The 22,044-nt window shown below is 48.7% G+C and overlaps 6 protein-coding genes across 6 annotated transcripts; 1 reads left to right on the top strand and 5 right to left on the bottom strand.

Moving 5' to 3' along the window:
• Window positions 1–799: 799 nt before the first annotated feature.
• ANOM_006633 (PE repeat family protein) lies at window positions 800–5,424 on the bottom strand (the record flags this gene model as incomplete). Its single annotated transcript, XM_015551889.1, has 4 exons — window positions 800–4,575; window positions 4,626–4,886; window positions 5,024–5,195; window positions 5,248–5,424. The coding sequence occupies 4 exons, from the start codon at window positions 5,422–5,424 to the stop codon at window positions 800–802; spliced, it is 4,386 nt and encodes a 1,461-aa protein (XP_015406021.1).
• A 3,073-nt stretch (window positions 5,425–8,497) lies between these two features.
• On the bottom strand, window positions 8,498–10,315 carry ANOM_006632 (MFS transporter; the record flags this gene model as incomplete). The annotated part of the gene is made up of 3 exons (XM_015551888.1): window positions 8,498–8,794; window positions 8,871–9,880; window positions 9,940–10,315. 3 exons carry the CDS (start codon window positions 10,313–10,315, stop codon window positions 8,498–8,500), a joined length of 1,683 nt encoding a protein of 560 aa, XP_015406020.1.
• Window positions 10,316–12,399: 2,084 nt separating this feature from the next.
• ANOM_006631 (structural toxin protein RtxA) lies at window positions 12,400–12,680 on the top strand (the record flags this gene model as incomplete). The annotated part of the gene is made up of 2 exons (XM_015551887.1): window positions 12,400–12,478; window positions 12,535–12,680. The coding sequence occupies 2 exons, from the start codon at window positions 12,400–12,402 to the stop codon at window positions 12,678–12,680; spliced, it is 225 nt and encodes a 74-aa protein (XP_015406023.1).
• A 555-nt stretch (window positions 12,681–13,235) lies between these two features.
• Window positions 13,236–15,895, bottom strand: ANOM_006630 (alpha,alpha-trehalase). Its single transcript, XM_015551886.1, has 5 exons — window positions 15,743–15,895; window positions 15,605–15,677; window positions 15,419–15,540; window positions 13,612–15,353; window positions 13,236–13,550 (listed from the first exon to the last, which is right to left on the bottom strand). The coding sequence occupies exons 1-5, from the start codon at window positions 15,866–15,868 to the stop codon at window positions 13,418–13,420; spliced, it is 2,196 nt and encodes a 731-aa protein (XP_015406022.1). The 5' UTR covers window positions 15,869–15,895; the 3' UTR covers window positions 13,236–13,417.
• A 1,034-nt stretch (window positions 15,896–16,929) lies between these two features.
• Window positions 16,930–19,710, bottom strand: ANOM_006629 (putative potassium uptake transporter; the record flags this gene model as incomplete). Its single annotated transcript, XM_015551885.1, has 10 exons — window positions 16,930–17,200; window positions 17,253–18,065; window positions 18,200–18,314; window positions 18,371–18,676; window positions 18,738–18,779; window positions 18,831–18,955; window positions 19,032–19,218; window positions 19,279–19,415; window positions 19,491–19,611; window positions 19,674–19,710. 10 exons carry the CDS (start codon window positions 19,708–19,710, stop codon window positions 16,930–16,932), a joined length of 2,154 nt encoding a protein of 717 aa, XP_015406032.1.
• Window positions 19,711–20,471: 761 nt separating this feature from the next.
• ANOM_006628 (short chain dehydrogenase/reductase family) lies at window positions 20,472–21,565 on the bottom strand (the record flags this gene model as incomplete). The annotated part of the gene is made up of 4 exons (XM_015551884.1): window positions 20,472–20,811; window positions 20,864–21,167; window positions 21,246–21,480; window positions 21,536–21,565. The coding sequence occupies 4 exons, from the start codon at window positions 21,563–21,565 to the stop codon at window positions 20,592–20,594; spliced, it is 789 nt and encodes a 262-aa protein (XP_015406033.1). The 3' UTR covers window positions 20,472–20,591.
• Window positions 21,566–22,044: the final 479 nt, after the last annotated feature.

Raw genomic sequence — 22,044 nt, 5'->3', positions numbered from 1 at the left:
CATTTGATAATACAAACCGCCAGGCAACTAAAACATCTAGCCTGCCCTTCGACAACAACAGTCAAAGCAATCACAGCACTGGCAGGTGCCTACGTGATTGGTCTTAACGAAATGGTTGAGATTGTACGGGAAATATTTTTCCGTAGATCTTCGCTGTGGCGGTCTGGTATCGGAAGTGCTCCTGGAGTGGTCTATATGAAGGTGCTATTCAGGGGCTTTGACGGAAGTGAAGGACCTAACGGAGTTGTTATGTACAAGAATGTCAGGCTCGGTGTTCGGGGAACCTGTGGGGGGGGGGGGAGGAATAATCTGTCGTTGAGTATACCTGTATCTACCAGTCCTCGACCTCGAGTGCCAGTGTTGGACAGGAAATGTGCAATACCTGGGGGATGCCCAATCTTGGAGCCTTCAAACCAACGAAGGGTATCCACTGAGCTCAAGCTGGTGTAATAAGCAATATTTATTAACAGAAGGATAGCATTGATGTACATATTTTTCAATATAAAACGTATAAAATAAGTAATCATCAACATGAAAGAAAAGTATTCAGACAGGTAAGTACATAACAGAAAAGATAACACCTTTGCTATGCTTCCTTTACCTGAACGCAATGCTATGGTTCAAAGATAAAACATAAAGGGAAAAGACAAGAAAAGGGCTTTACATGAAATAAATGGTGAAGGAGAAACAACATAACATGAGAAGAGACAAAAGACCACATTGAAATGAGAATGATTTTGTAATATTGTAGGGGGAAGGAAGGGGAAAAAGCAAAAGAAAAAACATAGAATATGGGTTTTTAATGTGCAGCAATAGCTGACTTAAAAAAGCCTTTTAGCTTGGAACTTCCGCTCCTTGGAGGAGACGGAGCACGTTTGTGCCGATGGTGACGATGATGTCCTTCTCCGCTATGACGGTGATGGCGTTGCTCAGGTTCTTCCTTCGGCGTTGCCTGCTCTTCTTCTTCAGCTTTTCTGCGAGCTCTGCGAGCTTCACGTCGAGCTCGATCTTCTTCTTCGGTCTGATGAGATCCGCTGGAGCGTTCAGTGGTGCCTCGTCCTTCGTGAGAGTGACGGTGGCCATGGGAACGGCTCGTGGAAGATCTCCTATGAGGCTCATAGATATTTGCGGCAGCTTTGTCCCCGCTTATTTTCAGTAGGGGTTTGGTGTCTGACTCCCCTGATGTCATGTACTTCAGGAAAGCCCTGGGCTGTGGCGCTGAGGGCTGCGCGTGTCTTGATGAGGAGCTTCCGCTTCGCTCGCGATCCCTGCCGCTAGAGTGCTCTGAAGCCTTTGTGCTCGTCTTGACAGGCACAGGTTCTTTTTCTCTTGTAGAGCGCTCAGTACGTTCGGACCGTCTCACGCGCTCGTGCTCCTTTTCGCGTCCTGATGAACGACGTGGCTCCCTTTCCACTACAACCGTCTTCTCTTTCCGTCTCTCTTCATGTCTGACCTTCTTCTCATGCTGCCGCTTCGCCTCATCCAAGGCTTCTGCCCACCGGTTTGTAAAGATACCGCCGCGTTTAGTACTCTTCTGTCGTTCCAGCCGAGGCGGATATTCGTCAGATGAGCTCTTGGGATGACCACGCTCACGGTCCATGTCGGCTGTTCGTCGCTTTTTCTTTCTGTGGCCATGAGCCAAACCGGCGGCGGCAGCTCCGGCGGCAGCTCCAGCTGCAATTCCAGCGGCGGCTTCGGTTGTAGTCGAGGGGTCATCTTTGAGTGAGTCAACGGTATCTGGGTATTCGCTTGTAGGATCTGTCGCCTCTTCGGACAACTCTCTTTCAGCAGCTGGATCTTCAAGTACTGGCTCTTCTGCAGGTGCCTCTCCGACGGTTGGTTCATCGGTAACAGAATCTTCAGGAGGTGTCTCATCGCTGACGGGGGCGCGTTCAATGATAATAGGATCAGCTGGTGCAGACTCAACGACTGGAGGGTCCGCTGCGGGTTCCTCAGCCGGCTCAGGTTCTTCAGCTGGAGTGTTTTCCGGAGCGGGTTGGATAGGAGCCTCGACGGGAGGGACTTCATCGGCAACAGGAGGCTCTACAGTGGCAGGGGTTTCTTCAGCGGGAGCCTCTTCTACCGGGACCTCTTCAACCTCTGAGACTTCATCAACGGGGGCTCCTCTCGATACAGATGACGCGGGCACTTCTTCAACAGCGACTTCTTCAGCAGCAACAGACCCCCCAGGAACTGGAGCTTCCAGAGCAGGCGTTTCCTCAACCAGAACTTCCTCAACGGCAGCAGGCTCCTCAGGGATCGAAGCTTCGGGAGCAGGAGCTTCTTCGACAGGTACTTCCTCAACAACAGCAGGCTCCTCAAGAACTGGGGTTTCAGGAGCTGGAGCTTCTGCAACAGGAACTTCGACAGCAGCAGGTTCCTCAGGAACTGGGGCTTCTTCAACAGGTACTTCTTCAGCAGAGATTTCTTCAACAACAGCAGGCTCCTCAACAGCAGGAGTTTCTTCGATAACAGGTTCTGTTTTAGGAGTAGATACTTCCTCAACAGGCTCATCCTCAACCACGGGAGGTTCTTCAGCAACAGGGGTTTCTTCAGAAGGCACTTCCTTAGTCGCAAGTTGCTCATCAGCAACAGGTGATTCTTCGACAAGGGCTTCTTCAACGTGAACCTCTTCAATGGCAGCAGGTTCAGTCACGGGAGCTTCTTCAATAGTGGATGGCTCGGAAGCTTCCTCGACAGTAGGGACTTCTTCTGCGAGAGGCGTTTCTTCGACAGGGGCTTCTTCAATAGGAGCCTCTTCAGTAACAGCGGGTTCAGTAGTTGGAGTTTCTTTGGCAGCAGGAGCCTCGTCGGTGACAGGCAATTCCTTGGCAGCAGGCGCTTCCTCGACAAGGACGTCTTCAGCAGCAGCAGGTTCCTCGGTGACAGGAGCTTCTTCGGTAACATGAGGCTCTTCCGTTGGAGCAGGCTCTGCTGCAACAGTTTCAGTGACAGGAGAAGGATCATCGGCCTGAGGCTCCTCCACAGTGACCAGCTCTTCCGAGATTGTTTCTTCCGGCGAATCTGTAGTAGGAATTTCCTTGGAGGCATCCACTTCCCCCAACAAAGCCTTCTGATCGTCGGACTTCTCCACAGGAGCGTCATTAGCTGGGGAGGGCTCCTCCGAGGCCTCCTCTACTGCCTTGTCTTCTTCCACTAGATCTTCCTGTGGCTCTGGTGTAGTAGCTGGGGTTTCAACTTGTGCTTCTCCGGAACCTTCTGCGTCAGAAGTATGTTCGTCGCTTGCTGCTTCTTCGATATTGACTGGAACTTCTGCAGGAGTTTCCTCAGCCGTGGGCTCTGCTGTTGCCTCGTCTACGCCCTCATCAGCCAGTGCTTGTTCAGCAGGTTCCGTGTTGGCCAGCTCTTCAACCGGGCTTTCTTCTTCAGAAGGCTTTTCGTCAGTTGCAGAGATCTCTGGAGCCGCTTCACCAGCATTACCCTCATCCACCTCAGGTGCAGTATCCTCCGGTAGCTCCGCTTTTGGCAGTTCCTGTGGTATTGCCTCCGGGGATTCTTCTGTTTCAGGAGCTCCCTTTTCTGGAGATGACTCGGCTGGCGGTTCTTCAGAGTCATCTGTGACATGCTCGGCATCTTCCGGGGCATCAGATCCATCGCTAGGTTTATTCACAGAAGGATCACTAGGAACGGGTTCTTCAGTAGTGGGCCCCTCTGCCGCAGGTTCAGGGTTCTTATCGTCCGTATCAGCATCGGCTCCAGAATCAGCTTGGTCTTCATTGGGAGAGGGACCCGTTTCAGCAGCGTCTTCTGTGTTGTCGCTTGCCTCGCTTGATGTACTTGTTGCCGCTTCTGTTTCTGTTTCTTTGACCTCAGGTTCGACTTCTGCTTCGGCGGCAACAGGATTCTCGACCGGTTCCGGTTCTGATTCCTGAGGCGGAGGTGTGGAGGGAGGGTCTTCCACGGCTGCAGCGCCCTTCTTCTTCTTCTTCTTGTTCTTCTTTCCCTTCTTGCCTTTGCCTGAGACAGCGCCTTCATTGGTATCCACAGGCGCAGGCTCTTCGACAGCGGGTACGTCTTCCACAGGTTCTGCTGGGGGACTCTCTTTACTCTCCCCGTCCGCGGCAACTTCATCAACCACCGTTTCTCCAGAGCCCGACTCTACTGTATCCGTAGACTCTGCTAGGTTTGGTTCGGTGTCAATACCAGGGTTGGCGGAAGCTGTACTTTCCTCTTGAGTCTCTGTAGCTGTCGGCTCATCTGTTGACGCCTTATCGGTTGATGTTTCGGTTTCAGGAGCAGGGTCAGGTGGATGATCTTTGGTACTTGAATCTGTCGCTGGACCATCGGACGAAGTGTTGCCTGTCTCATCGGGATCTGCGGGCTCATCTGCAGGCTGCGGAGTAGCTCCAGCATCTGTAGGTGGGCCATTTGTTTCCTCTTCAGGAAGAGCCGGTACTGGCTCGGTCTCTTTAGAGCCCTTGTCAAGGTCACTCTCTTTGCCTGCTGATTCTTCTTCTGCCTTAGCATCTTCACATACTTGTTCCGCAACTTCTTCATTTTCGGGTGTGGGTGTATCTGAGTCAGCAGAAGGACCGTCTTCTGAGATATCAGTATCTAGAAGTAAGGTCAGCTGACTGTATGCACAGGCATTGTCTGAAGCGTACCATTCTTCGGCTCTTGAGAATCCTGCTCCGGTGCGCTTGGATTCAAAGCCTCTGTAGCATCTTGCTCCGCTTCTGCATGCTGAGCCGAGTCCTCAGCTGGCGGCTCGTCTTTCTTGTCGTCTGAGGCGCTCTCATCCTCGGGCGTTTGGGTTGCGTCGTTGGTTTCTGCACCCGGCTCTCCTTTTTCTTCGACTGGCTCAGCAGCAGCCTCGCCGGGGGTTTCTACGGGACCGGCGGACGGCGTTGTCGCTTCAGAAGAACCTACAGATGTTTAGTAAGGAAACCACAATAAGACAGTGGCCATTGCTAGCAACAAAGTGATCAAGATAAGGGCAGGCGTCCATAATTATGGACCACACAAGATAGTGGATAAAGGGAAAGTTTATGTATGAGCTTACCTGCAGCCTCAGGGGATGATGCAGTGTCAGCCGGGGAACTACTTGATCCTTCTTCTGGAACATTGCCTGCTTCAGCGGGGTTGTTGCCCTGAACATTGTCAGGTGTCAGATCGTCTGTTGATGTAGAAGCGACAGGATAAAATGAAAACTGAAAAGTCTGACGGTCGAAGGTCTGATATTGACGCTCGAAAGTCTGGTACTCAAATTTGGGAAGTTGTGCATACTGGATCGGTTTCCCCATTTTCTGCAGATTCAACCGCCGTGTCCGGGGCGGGCTCGATAGTAGGGCTGTTCTCTGGGTTTGATAGTTGATTGTCGTTTACTGGTAGTCGTTGCTTATTGTTATTGTTGTTGTTGTTGTTGTTATTCTTCTTCTTGTTCTTTCCTCCTTTCTTGGCCATAGCATCGGATCAGTGGTGTTGTACAAATCTGTATGACCTCAATTAGAGTGGGAACTGGGCACTAGATATAGATCAATCGAGGGAGCTTTGATCACCCGTCTGTTGGGGTCTAGACAGGGCCAGGGGCAAAGGGAATAAGAAAAGAAAAGAACAGGGGGGCGACGGATCAGAATGGAGTATGAACCGATAGAGAATGTGAAAGGTCAGGTTCGGGCAGACCCTGACGTATTGGCTTGAAGGCGAAAAAGTACAAGCAGCAAATGTGCGCCAGTCCGCAAACAATCCTCTCCGAGAGCCAAGCGAGGCGACGTATCGAACTTCATCCACGACCCAGTTGGACGGGACAATTTCAAGCTGCAGTTCGGGCATGGGGGTTGGGGACATCATTGACGAACTGCCCAACGGCATAATCTCTTATTGGGCCACGTCTCACGGGTCCCATAACACTGTGGACAGACATAGAAAGTGGGCGTATTTCCGGCAAGCATCACTGGGGCAGGGAGAAAACCGGAAGACTGTCATCTGCATGAGAAGCTTGCAGTAGCAAGCAGTGGCGGCGGGCCTGGTGAGTAGATGACCCAGAAAGAGAAGCACCATGCTCAGAATAGAAGATTGAGTACTCCATACAATCTGTAGTATGAGTGGGGGTGGTGCCACTGATCGGTTGGAATTGGCTTTTTTTTGGTTCTTTTTTTTTTTTTTTTTCTTTTCTTTTTTTCTCGTTATGGGGTCTTTCTGCCCGTCTGCTTTTACTCCACAGACCCTCCATTTAGACTGGAGGCTAACCGACGCGTCATGGTGAAAACTACCAGGGCGGCCAAAAAGGACTGGGATAGAAAAGTCAGGCTAATGGTCGATACCAGACCAACGCAAACGATTACAGCCAACCAATATTGGAATTTTCCCTGAATGGGCAGCGAAACGCCAACCATCTAGCATTAGAGATGGAGGCGAGACGCAAGAATGATGCTAGAAACCATTAGTACTCCGTACTTCATGCTGTGTACTCCGTATGCTGTATCTCTGCTAATCAATCAGAGGATTTCTGCCCGACGCCTGCTCCGGGCAGCGGCAGCAAATTGGACGCAGCGTCCCAATGGGTCCGGGCCATAATAACCCTAACCATTAGGGAGGGATTTACTGCAGCTAAGGCAGATGGAACAGGGCGGACCCTCGAATTACTGTAGCAACAACCCATGGGGTGGCAGGAAAGTGATGAGAGAAGGATGAAACATAGAGAGAAGTTTAGTTTACTTTCTCCACAAACGAACAATTCAGCAAGTGCCGTTGATCACTGGACCGCCGAATGGAGATTAGTGGAGGTCACTGTTTTGTAACCGTAACCACAACACGGTTTCTTCCCGTTCCTCATCAATTGGACGTCGGAATTTATCGCAGAGTCACAAGTCAAAGCAACCTTACAATTAACATTTGATCCTATGATCTTACGCACAAGGGAAGAAAAATACAATTCGATGAACGCAATTGCAAAAGAACCAACCGAAAATCAGCCGAAAAAGGACCATTACAGAGTGGACTGACCGAAGGCCTGTCGCATCCACAAAGAAAGTGAGGCGCGCTGTTCTGGCGGCCGGTGAATGGCTGTCGGTGCGCCCACAAGCAGATCCATCGATATCGGAAGAATCACAAACAGAGTCACTAAATTTCGAGAACGTACCAAACCAACCACGCTAGACTAGATACGTTCCTTGGCTAAGAATTGAAGCTGCTAGCAACTAACCCCTCCACACCGTGGACAACGCCTTCATCGAGATCCATCCCACGGTGGACAGCTAGCGTTCGACGGGCCAATGCCCCTTTCACATCGCGACAGATCTATCGCCGCGAGATTAAAGCTACCATTCAGAGTCGGACAGCTAGCAGCTACATCTAATCGACTGCCCTAGATCTCTGCGGTACCGTCGAGCCCGGCTGGTCGATGGGGTGCAAAGCATCATGGATGCCCTGACGTAACATGCATGGGCGAGGCACTGCTGCGGAGCGTTCACGGCGTAAGGGAGAATCTGACACCGTCGAGAACCTTCATCGCATAGGGATGATCTTCACGGGCCAATAGTAAGGTGTAGAACCCGAACGTCATCACACGGCGCTCAATGCAGCGGCCCAGATATGTACTTTTGCCTTACATGAATCCTTGCGTACCATCGCCTGACCCTGAGAACCATGCCAGTAAGTTATTGCAGAAGAATAATGGCCTCTGGCTTTGTTACGCATTTCGCCATCTTGGTCCGAGCTACCCTAGCGCTTCTCGGGTCAATGCGTGGCTTCTGTTATAGGCCTAGTTCGTAGTTCCACGATCTATATCGAGAATATACAGGAGAATCATCGACTCCATTTCATGCACCTCGAACATCCATCTCAGGCAGCATGTGGGTACAATAACTGAATAACATCACCTAGACAACAATAAAGCGAAACTAAGACAGGTCAGATTTGTCTCCATTGTGCTCGTTGTCTCGCCCTGTTGGCTGGCTCTGAATTGGGTGAGGGGAAATAAACAGCGGTATAGTCGCTGGGATGGAAATTGGGAGGAAATTGGAAGAACTGATTGTGAATCACGTTTGGCAGCTACCTTTGCTCCCAATGAACTCTATTTACAGGAGACTCCGTACTTGATGCTGCCCACTGAGTTGTCCCACGGGCCTATGATGAGAGGGCAGGAACAGGTTACATTCCCATTTTAGGTATCTCACAACATTCACCTTCACATTGGCTCTAAAAATAACATGAATCGTGCTTTGGGTATCTTTAAACAGCAACATCGTCCAGGGAGCATAACAGTGATTATCCAGACCAACCATGTGACATATCCACAGTTCCAGCCTTATGTACTTGGTTTTGCTTCTTCCAAAGAAGTGAGATGTGAGCGATGACGATCCTGCAACAAAAAAAAGTAGCTGCTAAATACAGAATGCATACCATGTTTATGACAATGCATACCAACAGCTTAACATGACAATGGACAAGAGAAGAAGAATAATCTTTTGGAAAGTTCTAGAATGCCACGCCTTCTCAAGGCCCACAAATAGACAGCTGGACTCCATGAATCTTGTCAATGCCTGAGTGCATCCATTGACTTTCTCCAGCGAGGCCCGAAGACCTTCATCGCGAAAAGAACAGAGCTGCTTAGAAAGGCAACAATCCCCAGTATAGTAAACAACCATCCGTTACCAATGGCGTCAATAATAGGAGCTGTTACCAAAGAACCGACACAGGAGAAGATGTTCCGCATGAAGTTATTCAGTGCAACCCCCGAGGAAGCCTTCTTGGGCATAAATTCCGTCAACATCGTCGTTGCCATGCTAAAAATAAGCATGGATCCTATACCAAAGAAAAAATTTGCAATCATCTGCAGAAATAGCTCGTTAGTTCCTCTAGCCATAGAGCACGGGATACGAGAGGGGGAAAAGAAATGAACATCATACCGGCGCAAGCCAAAATACACCCCGATCTGCGGTCCAGCCATACCAAATCAACGCAGCAGGATACAAAAGAGCACCCAGCCAGGCATTCTCACGCATGCGGTCTTCGGGGTGGTATATTAGATTGCCATTCTCATCATATCTTTGTGCCTTCTTGGCTTCCCGCTGCATGATATTGTCCATCCATCGTCCTCCAAATGTACTGGCTACAACATAGCCCAAAGAGTTCGGGATATAGAGCAGTCCGACAAGGATCGTAGTGAAGTTGTATGGATCGCTCCCGAAAGTGTGTTCAACGCTGACATTCAACACATAAAGAGAGCCAAAAGTGATACTCGCGTAGTATACCGTTAGTAAGACTGGTGGGTATCGAAGATAAAGCACAATTTTCAGAGGATCGATGAGAGCCATCTTGAGGACCTTCAGCCACTTTGTGGTGAACCCCACAACCTGCCTGGAAGAGACTCGGCTCAGCCGACGCCCAATCGGTTCCTGTTGCTCGCTACTTGTATTGGGACTAGGGGACTTCGCTGATATCAACGTCTCTGGAAGGGCGAGAAATATGAACGCGACGGTTATGCCTCCATAAGCTGCTAGGAACCATAACGTACTCCTCCACTTCCACCGTTGAGCCAAAGCACCCCCAACTATAGGAGCCACCAACGGACCGCATAGTGGGCCAAGGTAGAATATTCCCATCGCACGGCCTCTCTCTTGAGATTCCCATAGGTCCGCAATTGTCCCTGCTCCGACCGCTTGGACCGAAGCTGAAGCCCCACCACTGAGCATCCGCATGACAATAAGCATGGCCATCGATTTGGAAATAGCACAGAGTACATTGAATACCACGAAGAGGCAAAAGGATACAAGGTATATCGTCCGTCGCCCTAGCCGTTCACTAAAGGATGACCACCATAATGGAAAAATTGACATACTAAGCATGTACAAAGATATATTAAGGTTCGCCACCGTGGTTGTCGAGCTTAACTCTTTGGTGACCTGAGAGAGGGCAGCTAGACGCAGTAAATAACCGTGTCCCATCAAGACCGACATAAAAAGGGCATCGACTTACGAAAGAGTATTGCGCTTCCCATCGGGGCTGTGGCTCCTGCCCACGCAACAATGAAAGTGATGAACCATTTCTTCTTCCGAGAATAAGTCTTCGGGTTTTCAACTTCAGCCAGGAGCGTGAATTGCCCAAAGAGTCCTCTGCGATTTGGCCTCGGCACCACAACCGCAGTATCGCGGTTTGTGCCCGAAGAAGAGGAATGGCGACATTCTTCATCTTTTCCTTCAAATGCTTGAGGTGGACGGTCCTCAGGTGATATGGACTGGAGATCACTATCCGTATCTGCGGTATTCCTTTGCGGTGGTTCCATCGTGTGCCTCTCATGCTCTCTAGGAGCATAATCTGGCGGTGTAGCCGCAGATGTGCCTTCTTTTTCCATGGTTCAGCGTTGCTGATATCTTGAGAATGTTTGTCTTGCGCATAAATTCAATAAAGAGTTCACTTTTGGGGAGAGATGTGACTTGATTATGGTTGACGCATATCAAGAGCTGAATTTGCCAGTTACACCTCTCTCTGTGTGCCACGTCTAGGGTGGCGATGATTCCAAGGAGTCAACTGAGCCTCACAGCGGCCCAAAAAGAAAGACAACGGCGAGCAATAGATAAAATGACACGCCTGCGTCAACGCTTTGCAGCGTGAAAATCTAATTAGCGAGATATAAGGATAGCGATATGCTCTATTATCATCCTCCTCTCGGACATCGAAAAAGAGGTGAGCGGAAAGACAGACGAGCGAAGCAACAGGATTAGAAGAGGCAAACAGGGAGAAAAAAAGAAAGTTGATTGAATTTGGAAGCTGCAATGCTTGTAGGATATTTCTTTTTTTTTTTTTATCAGCAATTATTATCAAAAAGGCAGGTGTAGATGGCCGATGCTAAACCCCTCTCCAACGCGGGTCGTGCTGATCTCCAGGAGTGCAGGTATGCACTGAAATTTCTGATAACCCTAGCGCCGTTATACCCCGGAGTAGGTAGGTCTTTGCAGTCTCGGTGTATCTGGTCCCTCACAAGGGTGAGTTTTGAGGATTTCTAGAGTATGATTCATATTGACCCAATTTCGGATATTTATCCGCAAAGTAGTATTCAACTTTAGGTAAGTGACAACTTTTAGAAGGTTTCTATGGTGTCATTCAAGCACCGTATAGAATCATGGATAGGGCAATTCATGGCTGCTGGCAACCCTCTCCTCCTACTCCAGAGTATTAATGGAGTAAAGGAATGTGGAACCGAATGTAGGTCAAGATATCCAGTCATAATGAAGTAACGACGTGCCGTTCCATCCGGCCCTCCAGTCGGCAGCCATGTCGGGTCCCGCTTGCGGGTTCTGTTGCGCCCTGACCATGTTTACCGAGGTCAAGCATTCCTACCCCGGACAACACTTTAGACGTTGGATATACTATAGACACGCCGATGGCTTACCTGGATGTAGTTGCCTCTACCTTCTTTACCCCCTTTCAGATCAAGAACACCATGCGACGGCTAACTATAGCTCCATCCCAATGCTCTTAACATGGAAGCTGGACTAATCCCTTCTTATTAAGGTTGATTTTGTAGATCTAACATTCCCGGTGACGAATATCATACGAGTCACGGTCATCATCAAAAAAATTGTTGGACAAAAACTAGAAGAGCCCACAAATATACGTCTTAGGCATGGATCAACCCTTCAAGTCGCAGATCAAGCAGCTAACAAATAGAGAAAGACTCGGCAGGCACCAGGGTCAGAACCCAAGAATTAACCTACAATGAAAGCTAGTGTAGTGTCCGTAGATCAGCCGGTTATACTCTGTAGCTCATCTATAATGACCTTTGAGCCTCTCAAGACCAATGAGAACATTGCCCTAAACGCCCAGATGCCTTCACCACAGGCCTTACTCAGTGCGTCCAGTTAGTTGATTTAAGAATTTTACCATGCCGTAAACAATAATATCATAAATAGAATCTAACCCCTCATTTGAGACGGTCCCAAAATCATACCCCCATCTGGAATACTGCATGTATGTTTCACAAGTGGCTTGGACACAATGAAAATTAAAGGCACTTGTTTGAACGTGAACCATGAACTGCTACCAAGGTAGATGCAAAACGCCATTTGAGCACTATCCCGACAAACAACAAGGGATTCTGTTCCCCCTCTCCGTCCCGTCTGCATCGGTGCCCAACAGCAACAGTCGAGGATCCAATGGCCTGCCACCACCACCACCATCATCATATACGGGGTAAGCCTTCTTTATACTTCCCATGCATCTTATTTGCCATTCCAAACCCGTTACCAGGAATAGAGAGCGCAACTGATTGGCGCACATTCATATAGAAGACCAATATAGCAGAAAGCCACAATATCGCTACTTATGCATTCCCATTAACCACCAACAGTCCAGACCAAACGACAACGACCCCACATCAACACAACCGTGAAACCTCAACATTACATCCAGTCCCTTAACCACACTATATGCTCAAAAATGTCCCCCCGATTCAGACTTGTATTCTTCGCTCCCCCCTCCGCCGTGCCAGCCTGCAAGACAGCGATCTTTTCTGCAGGTGCGGGCCGTTACCCCGGCCAAGGGAACTACACGAGTGCTGCTGGACCACTCCAGGCACCTCCCAGTTTCGTCCTGGGGACGCAGCGAATCCGCACATTGGGAAGGTGGGGGAACTGGAGACTACGGAGGAGGTCAGGGTAGAGGCATTGTGCGCTAGTGAGGATATTGCCCGGAAAGCTGTTGAGGCACTGAAGAAGTGAGTCCTTGTTGAATTCTCATGGAGGGTGTTTATTCTCGCTTATCTCGTCTCGTGCATTCTCTAGGGCTCATCCGTATGAGCAGCCTTCCTATGGTGTTTATAGAATGGATGATTTTTGAGTCGTAGCCGACTGTCGTCGTACGCTTGTGTTTTGGAGCTTATCTGTGCTAGGATCTGTGTTTTTGGGAGCGTTTCAAGATTAGACTAAATCATTAGGTTTTATATTGAAACAGTCAAGGCTGTGTATGTCTATCTTCTATCTCACAGTCGAGAGCCGGATCTATCACCCAAGCATATTTACCGTGTGTTGGAGAAGAAAACCCCCCAAACGAAAGGAAATGAGATCCCAAAAATGCTTCATTAAACGGTTGCTAGACACGAGATATATATATCAAAAGTTAAATTCGCCAAGCTAAAAAAAACAAAGAATTGGCGCCTGTATCATTCGTAGCTGGATCATAGCTCGTAAAAGTACCCTCAAAGTGTACGGAGTAAGCCAGTTTCTATTCCCATCCCATTTCTTTTCTTTAACCCCAGAGAAATGACTTAAATCAGAAAAAGAAATGAAAAGAGAAGATTTAAAGAGACCGCACTATATACTATCACAACTGTATAATTTTGTTGCCGACTCCAAAATCTCGACTTTTCGGGTCCTTCGGAAGCAATGACGGCCGCAAAACGTATACAAACGGAAACAAAAACAACACGTGCCTCATGCAACGTTCAAGTCGTAAGAACCTACTCGCTGTCGTTCTGGATTGCTACAGCTTTGTTGTAGGTCTCATATGGGGTAATGGCCCCAAGGGCACGCCGCTGGTGAGCGTTAAGAATTTCCAACCCATAGACAAAGCTGGCGTTGACCCAACCGAACCTAGAAGTCGACTCTGTTAGTAGATGTCTATCGAGAGCCTTGAAGACAAGAAGCATCTTACCCTTCACGAGGTGCACCCTTGAAATCTACACCTTGGTTTCCGTATTCAGCATCGACCCGGTGAGGGTCAATAGGCCGAGTGACGTCGTACTTCTCGACGACAACGCCGTTGAAGTCAACAAAAGCTTTCGTGATCATGTATAGCCATTTGTATGCTAGTCGCTCGGCTTCCTCCTGGTAGCCGTAGCGGAGCAGTCCTGTCCATGCCAGCATCTGCTGCGGTGCCCATCCATAAGGATAGTCCCACTGCCGGTTCGGTCGAGCTAGACTGATAACACCACGCGATTCTTCAGTACCTGAAACCAGGCCGCCGTAGGCCTCAAACTTCGGAAGGGCCTTGCTGACCAGTTCCGACGCCTGTTGAGGGGTGGCGAGACCTGCCCACATTGTCCAGAAGGTTGTGGCGCTCTCATAATTGGTCCGCTCTTGCTTATCTGTGTCGTAGTCGAAATACATCCCCTTTTCTTCATCCCACAGATAGGAGTCCATTCTCATTTTTCTTCTTCTGGCCCTGCGGTCCCATACAGATGAGGACTCACTTGCAATGTCCTTCGACTGTTCAGTACGGAACTCAGGGGGGATCTCTAGTCTATCCTTGAAATAAGTCCGGATTATACGAGCGATGTCCACCTCGTACTTATAAAGGAGAGAGTTCAAATCAACTGTAGCGATATTGGCACAAACCCTCTCCAAACGGTAGCTTGTGTCATGGCCAGATTCTCGGACAGCCCTATCATGCAAAAAGTACTCGTCAAGCTCCGGCTCCTTAACAAGGCCGTTATTGTAAGCTTGAACGAAGTCATCAAATTGCATGCCATGCTTCTCAGCATAGGGTGTTAGTAGATGGATGAAATGCGTTGGTTCAGTTTCTGGCGGTACGCCCATCCCTTCGGGGCGATACCGCGACAGGCCAGAAACTGGATCAAACCGTGGCTCGGCGGTCCAGACACTATAGTATTCCTTGATCGCAGCGAGGATCGAAGTCCGTAGGAACTCCAGAGCATCGGGTTCGCCCTTAATCCGCTCATACACTCTCAGAGCCATATCAGTCAAGAATGGCGGCTGGGAGCGTAGCAGGTAATAGGACCGGTTGGCATTCAGGATCTTTCCATAATGTTTAATACAGAAACAGAAGTTGATCACCATGGACTTCGCTAAATCCACTCTGTTGCTGACCAACAGCCCCAGAGACTCCATATAACTGTCCCATCCATACAGCTCATTGAACCGTCCTCCAGGAACGACAAATGGCACCCCGGAATATTCGATTTTCTGGGTAGTTTCATCGTACTTCTTCTCCATTGCCAAGGCGAGAAGACCGGGTTTACTGTTGAGATCCTTCACATACTCCGGAGTGATATCTGTCTCCAGTACCTGCACATCCAGACGAAGTTCTGGGTGTGCCTTAGCAATCCCTCTGTAATACTCCAGCTGCTCAGGAGCACCCGGTGGGACATAGATACGGGGTCGTGGATCGTCCGTCCAATCCTTGGGATCTCGACCCGCTACCTCGATATTGGAACCATCGATCCGCCGAGTCAGGGCATTCCAGAAAGAATTCTTAATGAGACGAGAGAGACGAGCGACCGGGTTTTCGCTCAGACGAGCCTCGTCAAGGACAATGACCTTGCGGCCATAGTCCTTAGCAATGGTAAGTTCCTGCAGGAGGTTGGAAAGCATGTACGTTCCTCGCACATCGAATTTGTTGTATCCGGAAGACGCTGCGGTCCCGAGGGAAAGCACCTGTATCGCGGGTTACTATTGGCATGGCGGGGCAGGGCAGCTCAACGGATCACCAAACCACGCACCTTGGGTCCTACATCCTCAATGGTTATCTGCATGTTCCTGTCCGTATCCTCCCTTTCCAAAAGGCTCTCCAACGTTTGTTCGACATCAATAAGGAATTTGCGGGGTTGAGCCGAAATCTCATCTGTAGACCACGTGCGTCAGTATACCTGACTCAGGGTCGCTACAGATAAGAGAAAAGCACCTACCGTGACTTCCTCTTCTTGCCGGAATTCCCCCAAGGAAATTCTGGATATCTTGGCGATTGAATTGGTTCAGGTTCTGTCATACACACCCGGGATGGTTAGTTGACATGGTTGGCCTTAACTCCGGGGTCCCCTACTCACCGTTGAGAACGCACGTCTGCGATCCTTGATGCGCGCGTTGGCTTCCTCGTCACCATAATAGATGTCGGGATGAGAAAAGGGATCTATGGAGTCCTGTCTGCGGTGGCTCCCATTTGACGAGCTCATCGTCTACAGATTTCTGGGAGGATCGAAAGGGAGGGAAGAGAGCAATGGGAAATCGGGGGGGAAAGTATTATGAAAGGGTTTCGGGAGAACAAGGATGTTTGGCGGAGCAAAACCAATGGACACGCAAGGTCGGTATTGTGGCGTTCAGGCGGTATCCAACGGGTCGTTCGAGAATTCGTTTGGTATTTAGTAACTAGGACCGGTAACTATAGGAAAGAGTTGGACAAAGAAGTTGAAGGTGAAGGCGATTGATTCAGGAATAAAAAACAATTCATAGGCATCTCTTCGCAAATTGGCCACAGCTCTAGTGCGATTGTTGGCATCCTTTTTTAGTAGGATTTAAATGGGTCCTGCGACGTCACAACACTAAGGAATGAATCTATTGAAATCTATTCGAGAATCTTTCCTCCGTGGGACGACTCTTTCTCCCCCTTTGCTTTTTCCCAAGACATAGCGGTGTAGGAAAGATGAAAACAGAAAAATCCCGTGCTCCTCCTGACTCGTGATTGATTTTAAGGGAGTACCCAAGTTGTATCTTCCAGAAAGAAACCGTCCAGTTCAACCAGCAGAGCAGCAGTGCCAGCCGAAAGGGTATGACGGCATACCCAATGTCATCGCTCCACCGACCCATAAAAATTCAAAGACAGAAGCTTTCTTCCATTGATTAATTTAATCATAACTTGCAGCTGATACTTATTCGCACGGCCAACCCCTCCCAACGGGCACGAGAATTTTATTATCTGTGCATTCTTATCTCGGCCTTTCTAAGTTTCACGTTGCTTCGTAGATTCAGCACTATTGGAGTCAGACGACATCACGCGCTCCTTTAGTCTTATCTATCGAATTCCTTTATTCTCCCTTGGGTTACCTTACACAATACATTTCCTTTACTAAGTGCTTCGCTTACACTAGTTAGCCAGGTTTCATCGCTCTACTGTCAAGGGGGAGGGATCGTAGGCCACCAAGTGGTAATTCTTTGCTGTCTATCAGAATCCATTCGCTCTAAAACATGTATAGGTGTCTATTCGGGCGATGTATCGTCGTGTGATCCAAAACCGATGCTATTTGGTGTGATGCCGTTTCACTTTCAGGTCTCGGACATCCATCGGATCCAATTTGCCGTCCGTATACAGATTGTCTGACCCAGAATCCACTTGGTCATCAACCAAGCCTTCGTTGGGAAGTTGAATAGCCCGATCTAACTGATAGGGTAGTCCGCGGTTCTTTCCTCGAATCATCATAAGGCAGACAACGACTTTACTGAAAGTCGACAGCTGCCCGCTCAAAGAAGTATTGACGCCCGGATAGCCCAAGCTGAGGCCGACATTTGCGCTATAAAACATTAACACCTCTCTGGAGTAGTCTCGGGAGCCCAGTAGCTTACTATGCAGAAATAGCCTCGAAGAATATGGCAAAGACAGTGAGCCCCTGTTCTTCATCAACCTTTGCTCTATATCTGAACATTGAAGACGACCTTACCGGCTCAGAAGGATCCATGATCCTGTTCGATTCGGCAACGCAGATACAGAATATCCCAAGGAAGATGTACCACAGATCGAAACTGAGTTGGTTTCGCACGTGGGACAAGACGTAAGTCGTAGTATTACTACTCTCGTCGACCTCGCCATCGCTGGAAAACATTCCAAGTGAACGTTCTTCGTAGGTATTGGACGCACGCATACTAATAGCGATAGGGAATACAGAGATGTACATCATGACGAGTAGGCTGAATTGGACGGCTGGGTTTACATCGGCAAGGTTGAAACTCGATGTCCCCGTATGCCTTGCTGATGCGGCTTGGAAGATGGCGGCCAGCACTCGCGGTCCTCCGGAAAGGGTGTTGACGGCGGGGTTATGCAGATCCAACACAACGATCAAGAGAACGTCGACGAAGTTCAAGACGAAGATAATCCCAAAGAGAACCCAAGTTGGTTTGCTGCGGAAGAGCAGCGTATAACATCGGCGAGGATACTTCAAGAGGTAATCCAAGGGTTCTCTGAGCGACGAGTTCTTTGGAGTACATTTGTACGTAGTCCATATAATAAGACGCAGAAAAACAGGATATAGATTATTACCAGCATATGCTAAGAAGGTCATAATCAGCATGGGAAAAGTTGCGTCTTGGAAGCTGACCATGGAGTCTGGGGTGAGGGTGAACCCCAGGTTGTTTGCCATCGTTTGCGCCGCATAAAACCCCCTAAAAGGTGAACATATATGAGTATACACTAGGCTATTGAATTCCGTGCCAGAATGCCATGGGAGAATCCTTCAAACAGTCCCATGATCCTGGTTGGTAATATGAGGCATGATACTGCTCGGTGATGCACTTACCACCAGATATGATTCTGCCCACATTCCTTTAGGTAGTCCCGGTACTTAGGAGCAGCATACTGTATCCAACCTACTAGACATATTGCACCAATTAGATGAAGGCCGAAAAAGTACCCTACTTTAGAGTTAGTCTAATCCTCTAGATAGCTTCTTCAAGGGTAGTATCGGTACCTAGCACGGTTTTGAGCAATATCTTGAGACCCCGATACTCTATACCTCCCAACCTTTCCCGGTCTTGAGCAGTTAGGTTATAGAATTTCGAGTTCCTGCCAAGGGTAGCTTCTGCTGAAATACTCGGAAGATTCGAACTCTTAGATAGGGAGACAGCTTCGCGAAGCTGAGAGCCTTGAGTCTTGCTAGGCTGTGAACCAAGCACAAACAGGGAGGAGGCAACCCGTTCGAGCGGGTTAGAAGTGTCCCTTAATCGGCGGCGAATCTCTGACCTGGCGTCGTCGTTTTCGACATATTCCGATATCTCTGATGTCGATGAGCCATTTGTCTATCATTCCTGCCAAACAGAAGGAATAAGCCGACGTACCATCTTTGCTTGCTCTTTCGTCTACCTCTACTATAGGCTGGCCTTTGTTTTTAGCATCGATTTGGTCATCAGGACAAAAGTAAGATTCCTTACCTCTATCACGTTCTCGTGGAGATGGAATATATAGAGCCTTGTTGTTGTCCGCAAAGGAGATGCGACGGTTAGTTGGCTGAATAATATCTGAGTCCGGGCCATCTGGAGGCTTCGAGTCAGTTAGGCTACTTGTAAGATCGGAAGTTTAGTAAATTTTACACCAAGGGCTATAAACACAAAGCAATGACGGGTTTCACGTACTCTTCTGGCACTGTTTGGCTTTTGCTCGAGCCTGCCACGTGCTCATTGTCCACATTGGGCTTCTCTCTGGCAGTCTGTTCCGAGTCCCGGACACGGCTGGTGTTCAGGTTTCTGGGTTGTGCCTCCTGGTCATAGTCATATGCCTTAGGATTTATTGAACGTGAACTTGGGCGAAAGGCAGTGGGAGCTATCAGATGATTCGCTTCAGTACATCCCCGATATGAGCACCAAAGAGCCAGTCAAGTACCTGTCTCTTTCAAACGTTTCTCAAACCAATAGAGTCGCACGACCACCACAAGGATATTGGTGAAGCACATGTTGCAAATGGTGGGAATGAAGTATACAAACAGCTGCTGGTATGTTTTTAGGTCTTTTAGATCCACACTGAACGAAGAGTTGCTCAGCGACATTCTTCTCTGTAATCACTCTTCAAATATTATAGGAAACGGTCAGACCAACACATTAAGTCCTGACACCGTGGCAGAGCTGACTCCGAAAAAGAATGCATCGATCGCGCGCAAATTACCATAGGGGTAAAGTATAACTATCCCCGATAGGCTGCAGAGAATGATGTATGTATCTACGCTCGTGAGCGAGTAAGTCAGTATTTTACAAAAACACCTTCGGAACCTTCCGACATACAATGCAAGGTGATGAAATTCACCGGCGGCTTCCACATGTTGACTGAAAGCAATTGATGCTGGAGCGATCGATATTCAGAAATTAGGGCACACTAGGGACAGAATCGCCGAGGGTGAAGCTGCTGCAACCAAAAGCGCAGCACAGGGCCATGGGGAATTCTTCGATGTCCTGAGGTTTAAATAGCATATAGATCTATATTACAATAAATAATATGACGGCTCACGTGAAACGCACCAGGGAATTGTATTAAGTAAGTAGTATCAGATTGAGGGATTAATCCAGACCAATTGCGACTGCAGCGAGCCTCAACCCCACGCGATCCGCCGCTCTGGTTTAGATCGGACCCCAGAGGATGATCGCTAGCAATATAAGAGGGAATTTTCTGAGCCAGTACTTTCATCGAGCTCAAAACAAATCCGCTGCACATCCCGTACAGCCACCTTGACACTTCAGCTCGAAACGAAGTCATCCGTAAGTCGATCTTAATATCAGAAGGGCTGATGGCTTGCCATCCCAAATGAATATGCTTTTTTCCCTATTCATGGCAGATTGGCGATACTTGCCGCAAACTTCCGTCAATTATGGCATATGTGGCGCCGTTCAGTTGACACTGTTATGTCATGATAGTATGCGCACAGAGCGATGTAGATGCTCGATGATGTCAATAGGGTTCAGCATTTACTAATACCAGCAGTATATTGGTAGACGCCCGCTAAAAAAAACGTGTCTGGCTAGAAGTTTAATCTGCATGGACATTGTACATATGCCTGCAGGTGAAGATTCAGAAAAAGAAAAGAAATGGTTCATCGATATGCAAATGGAATTTTAGGTTAAACCTTCTGTAACAGGACGCTATCTTGTTCATCACAGGATTGTGGCGTCAATATTTCTTGATATGTACTACAGCTAGCCTAGATCTTACAGCTTGGCAGCAATAGCGCTACCACCGTCCAGGGTGATAGTGGCTCCATTCACATACGAACCAGCACGGCTGCTCAGGAATAAGCAAGCACCGGCCACGTCTTCGGGGGTACCAATACGGCCCAGTGGAATATTGCCCTCGATCTGCTCCCGATATGTTTCAAGGGTGGCAGCCATCATCTTACTCTGAAAGGGGCCGCAAGCCAGCGAGTTTGATCTGTAGGTGGCTCTATTAGTGGGCGTTTTATCAAATCAGAAATAACACGTACGTTATGTTTCTTCTACCAAGGTGGTTTGCAAGGACTCGGCTCAGATGATGCAAACCGGCCTTACTGGCACTATAAGCAAAGGTCTCAAGTGCTGGGACCCGAAGACCATCGATGCTACCGATATTGATGATGCGGGCTGGGTCGCCCGAAGTGGCTGCCTTCTCCAGCAGGGGGGTAACGAGCCTCGTCAGATCGAAGACTCGGTGGAGGTTCAGAGTGAGAACTCTAGTCCAAGCAGAGGAAGGATATTCATCGTAAGGAGCACCCCAGTTTGATCCCGAGTTGTTCACAAGAACATGCAGCTCTGAATAGTAAATTAGTTAGTTTCAGGACGGCAGCCCAGCCGGATGCGATCTCTGAGTGGCGTTAGCCAAGAACGTACTGCTCTCGCGCTTTCCAAGCTCTTCAGCCAATTTCTTAACATCCTCTTCTTTGTAAAAATCGGCGGGGATGGCGTGTGCCTTTCCTTTGCCGAGCGCATTGAGCTCGTTTACGGCTTTGTCACAGGCCTTGGCATCACGAGACGAGATGTAAACGGTGGCCCCGTTGGCTACGTATCCTTCTGAGATCATGCGACCAATTCCCTTGGCTCCACCGGTGACCAGCACCACTTTGCCCTAGTTACAGCGTTCAGTAAGGGTTCAGGGGCTTTCTTGGAGTTTCATAACTGACCTTCACATCGAAAAGGTTTTGGGAATCCATGATAACAGCACTAAACACTCAAAATTGCCAAACTGCTAATGAAGTATCGAAGTGTTGTATAGAAATAGAGTTCAGTATATGTTCAAGGTGGGTGCAGTCTGGGTAATGTCAAGGATATCCAGGAGTAGATGGACTTTTGTGCCATACCTACTACTTAAAGCTCCTAGCATCCGACGGCCGAGATTACTGAGCGGAAGATACCGAGGCTGTACGACCTCCGGCGCAGGAGAAACGTTAATGCGATCATTGACATCGTTCTAGATGTCAATCAGCCCAAAAATCAAAGATCATGATAACCCCTCAATGAAATTACAAGAATATCTTGTCGGAATTCTTGGGCACAGCTTGAATCTTGATATTGGATTATGAACACTCCAAGTTGGTGTTGAACCAACAGCACATTCGATGCGCTATACCTTTTTAGGATGCCGTCTAGGGCAGCCAGCCCGCAAAGGATTTGCGGGGCTGTAACAGTTCTG

Source organism: Aspergillus nomiae, assembly GCF_001204775.2.
Source record: "Aspergillus nomiae NRRL 13137 chromosome Unknown contig00173, whole genome shotgun sequence".
Classification (NCBI taxonomy): domain Eukaryota; kingdom Fungi; phylum Ascomycota; class Eurotiomycetes; order Eurotiales; family Aspergillaceae; genus Aspergillus; species Aspergillus nomiae.
This window is presented reverse-complemented; position numbering and strand designations above follow the sequence as displayed.

What these genes read in the sequence shown, in the direction of transcription:
- ANOM_006630 (XM_015551886.1), bottom strand. Translation starts at nt 15,868, where the DNA reads ATGAGCTCGTCAAATGGGAGCCACCGCAGACAGGACTCCATAGATCCC. An exon ending in GCAGACGTGCGTTCTCAACG is followed by an intron (nt 15,678 to 15,742) that starts GTGAGTAGGGGA and finishes TGTGTATGACAG; the next exon opens with AACCTGAACCAATTCAATCG. An exon ending in GGCAAGAAGAGGAAGTCACG is followed by an intron (nt 15,541 to 15,604) that starts GTAGGTGCTTTT and finishes CGTGGTCTACAG; the next exon opens with ATGAGATTTCGGCTCAACCC.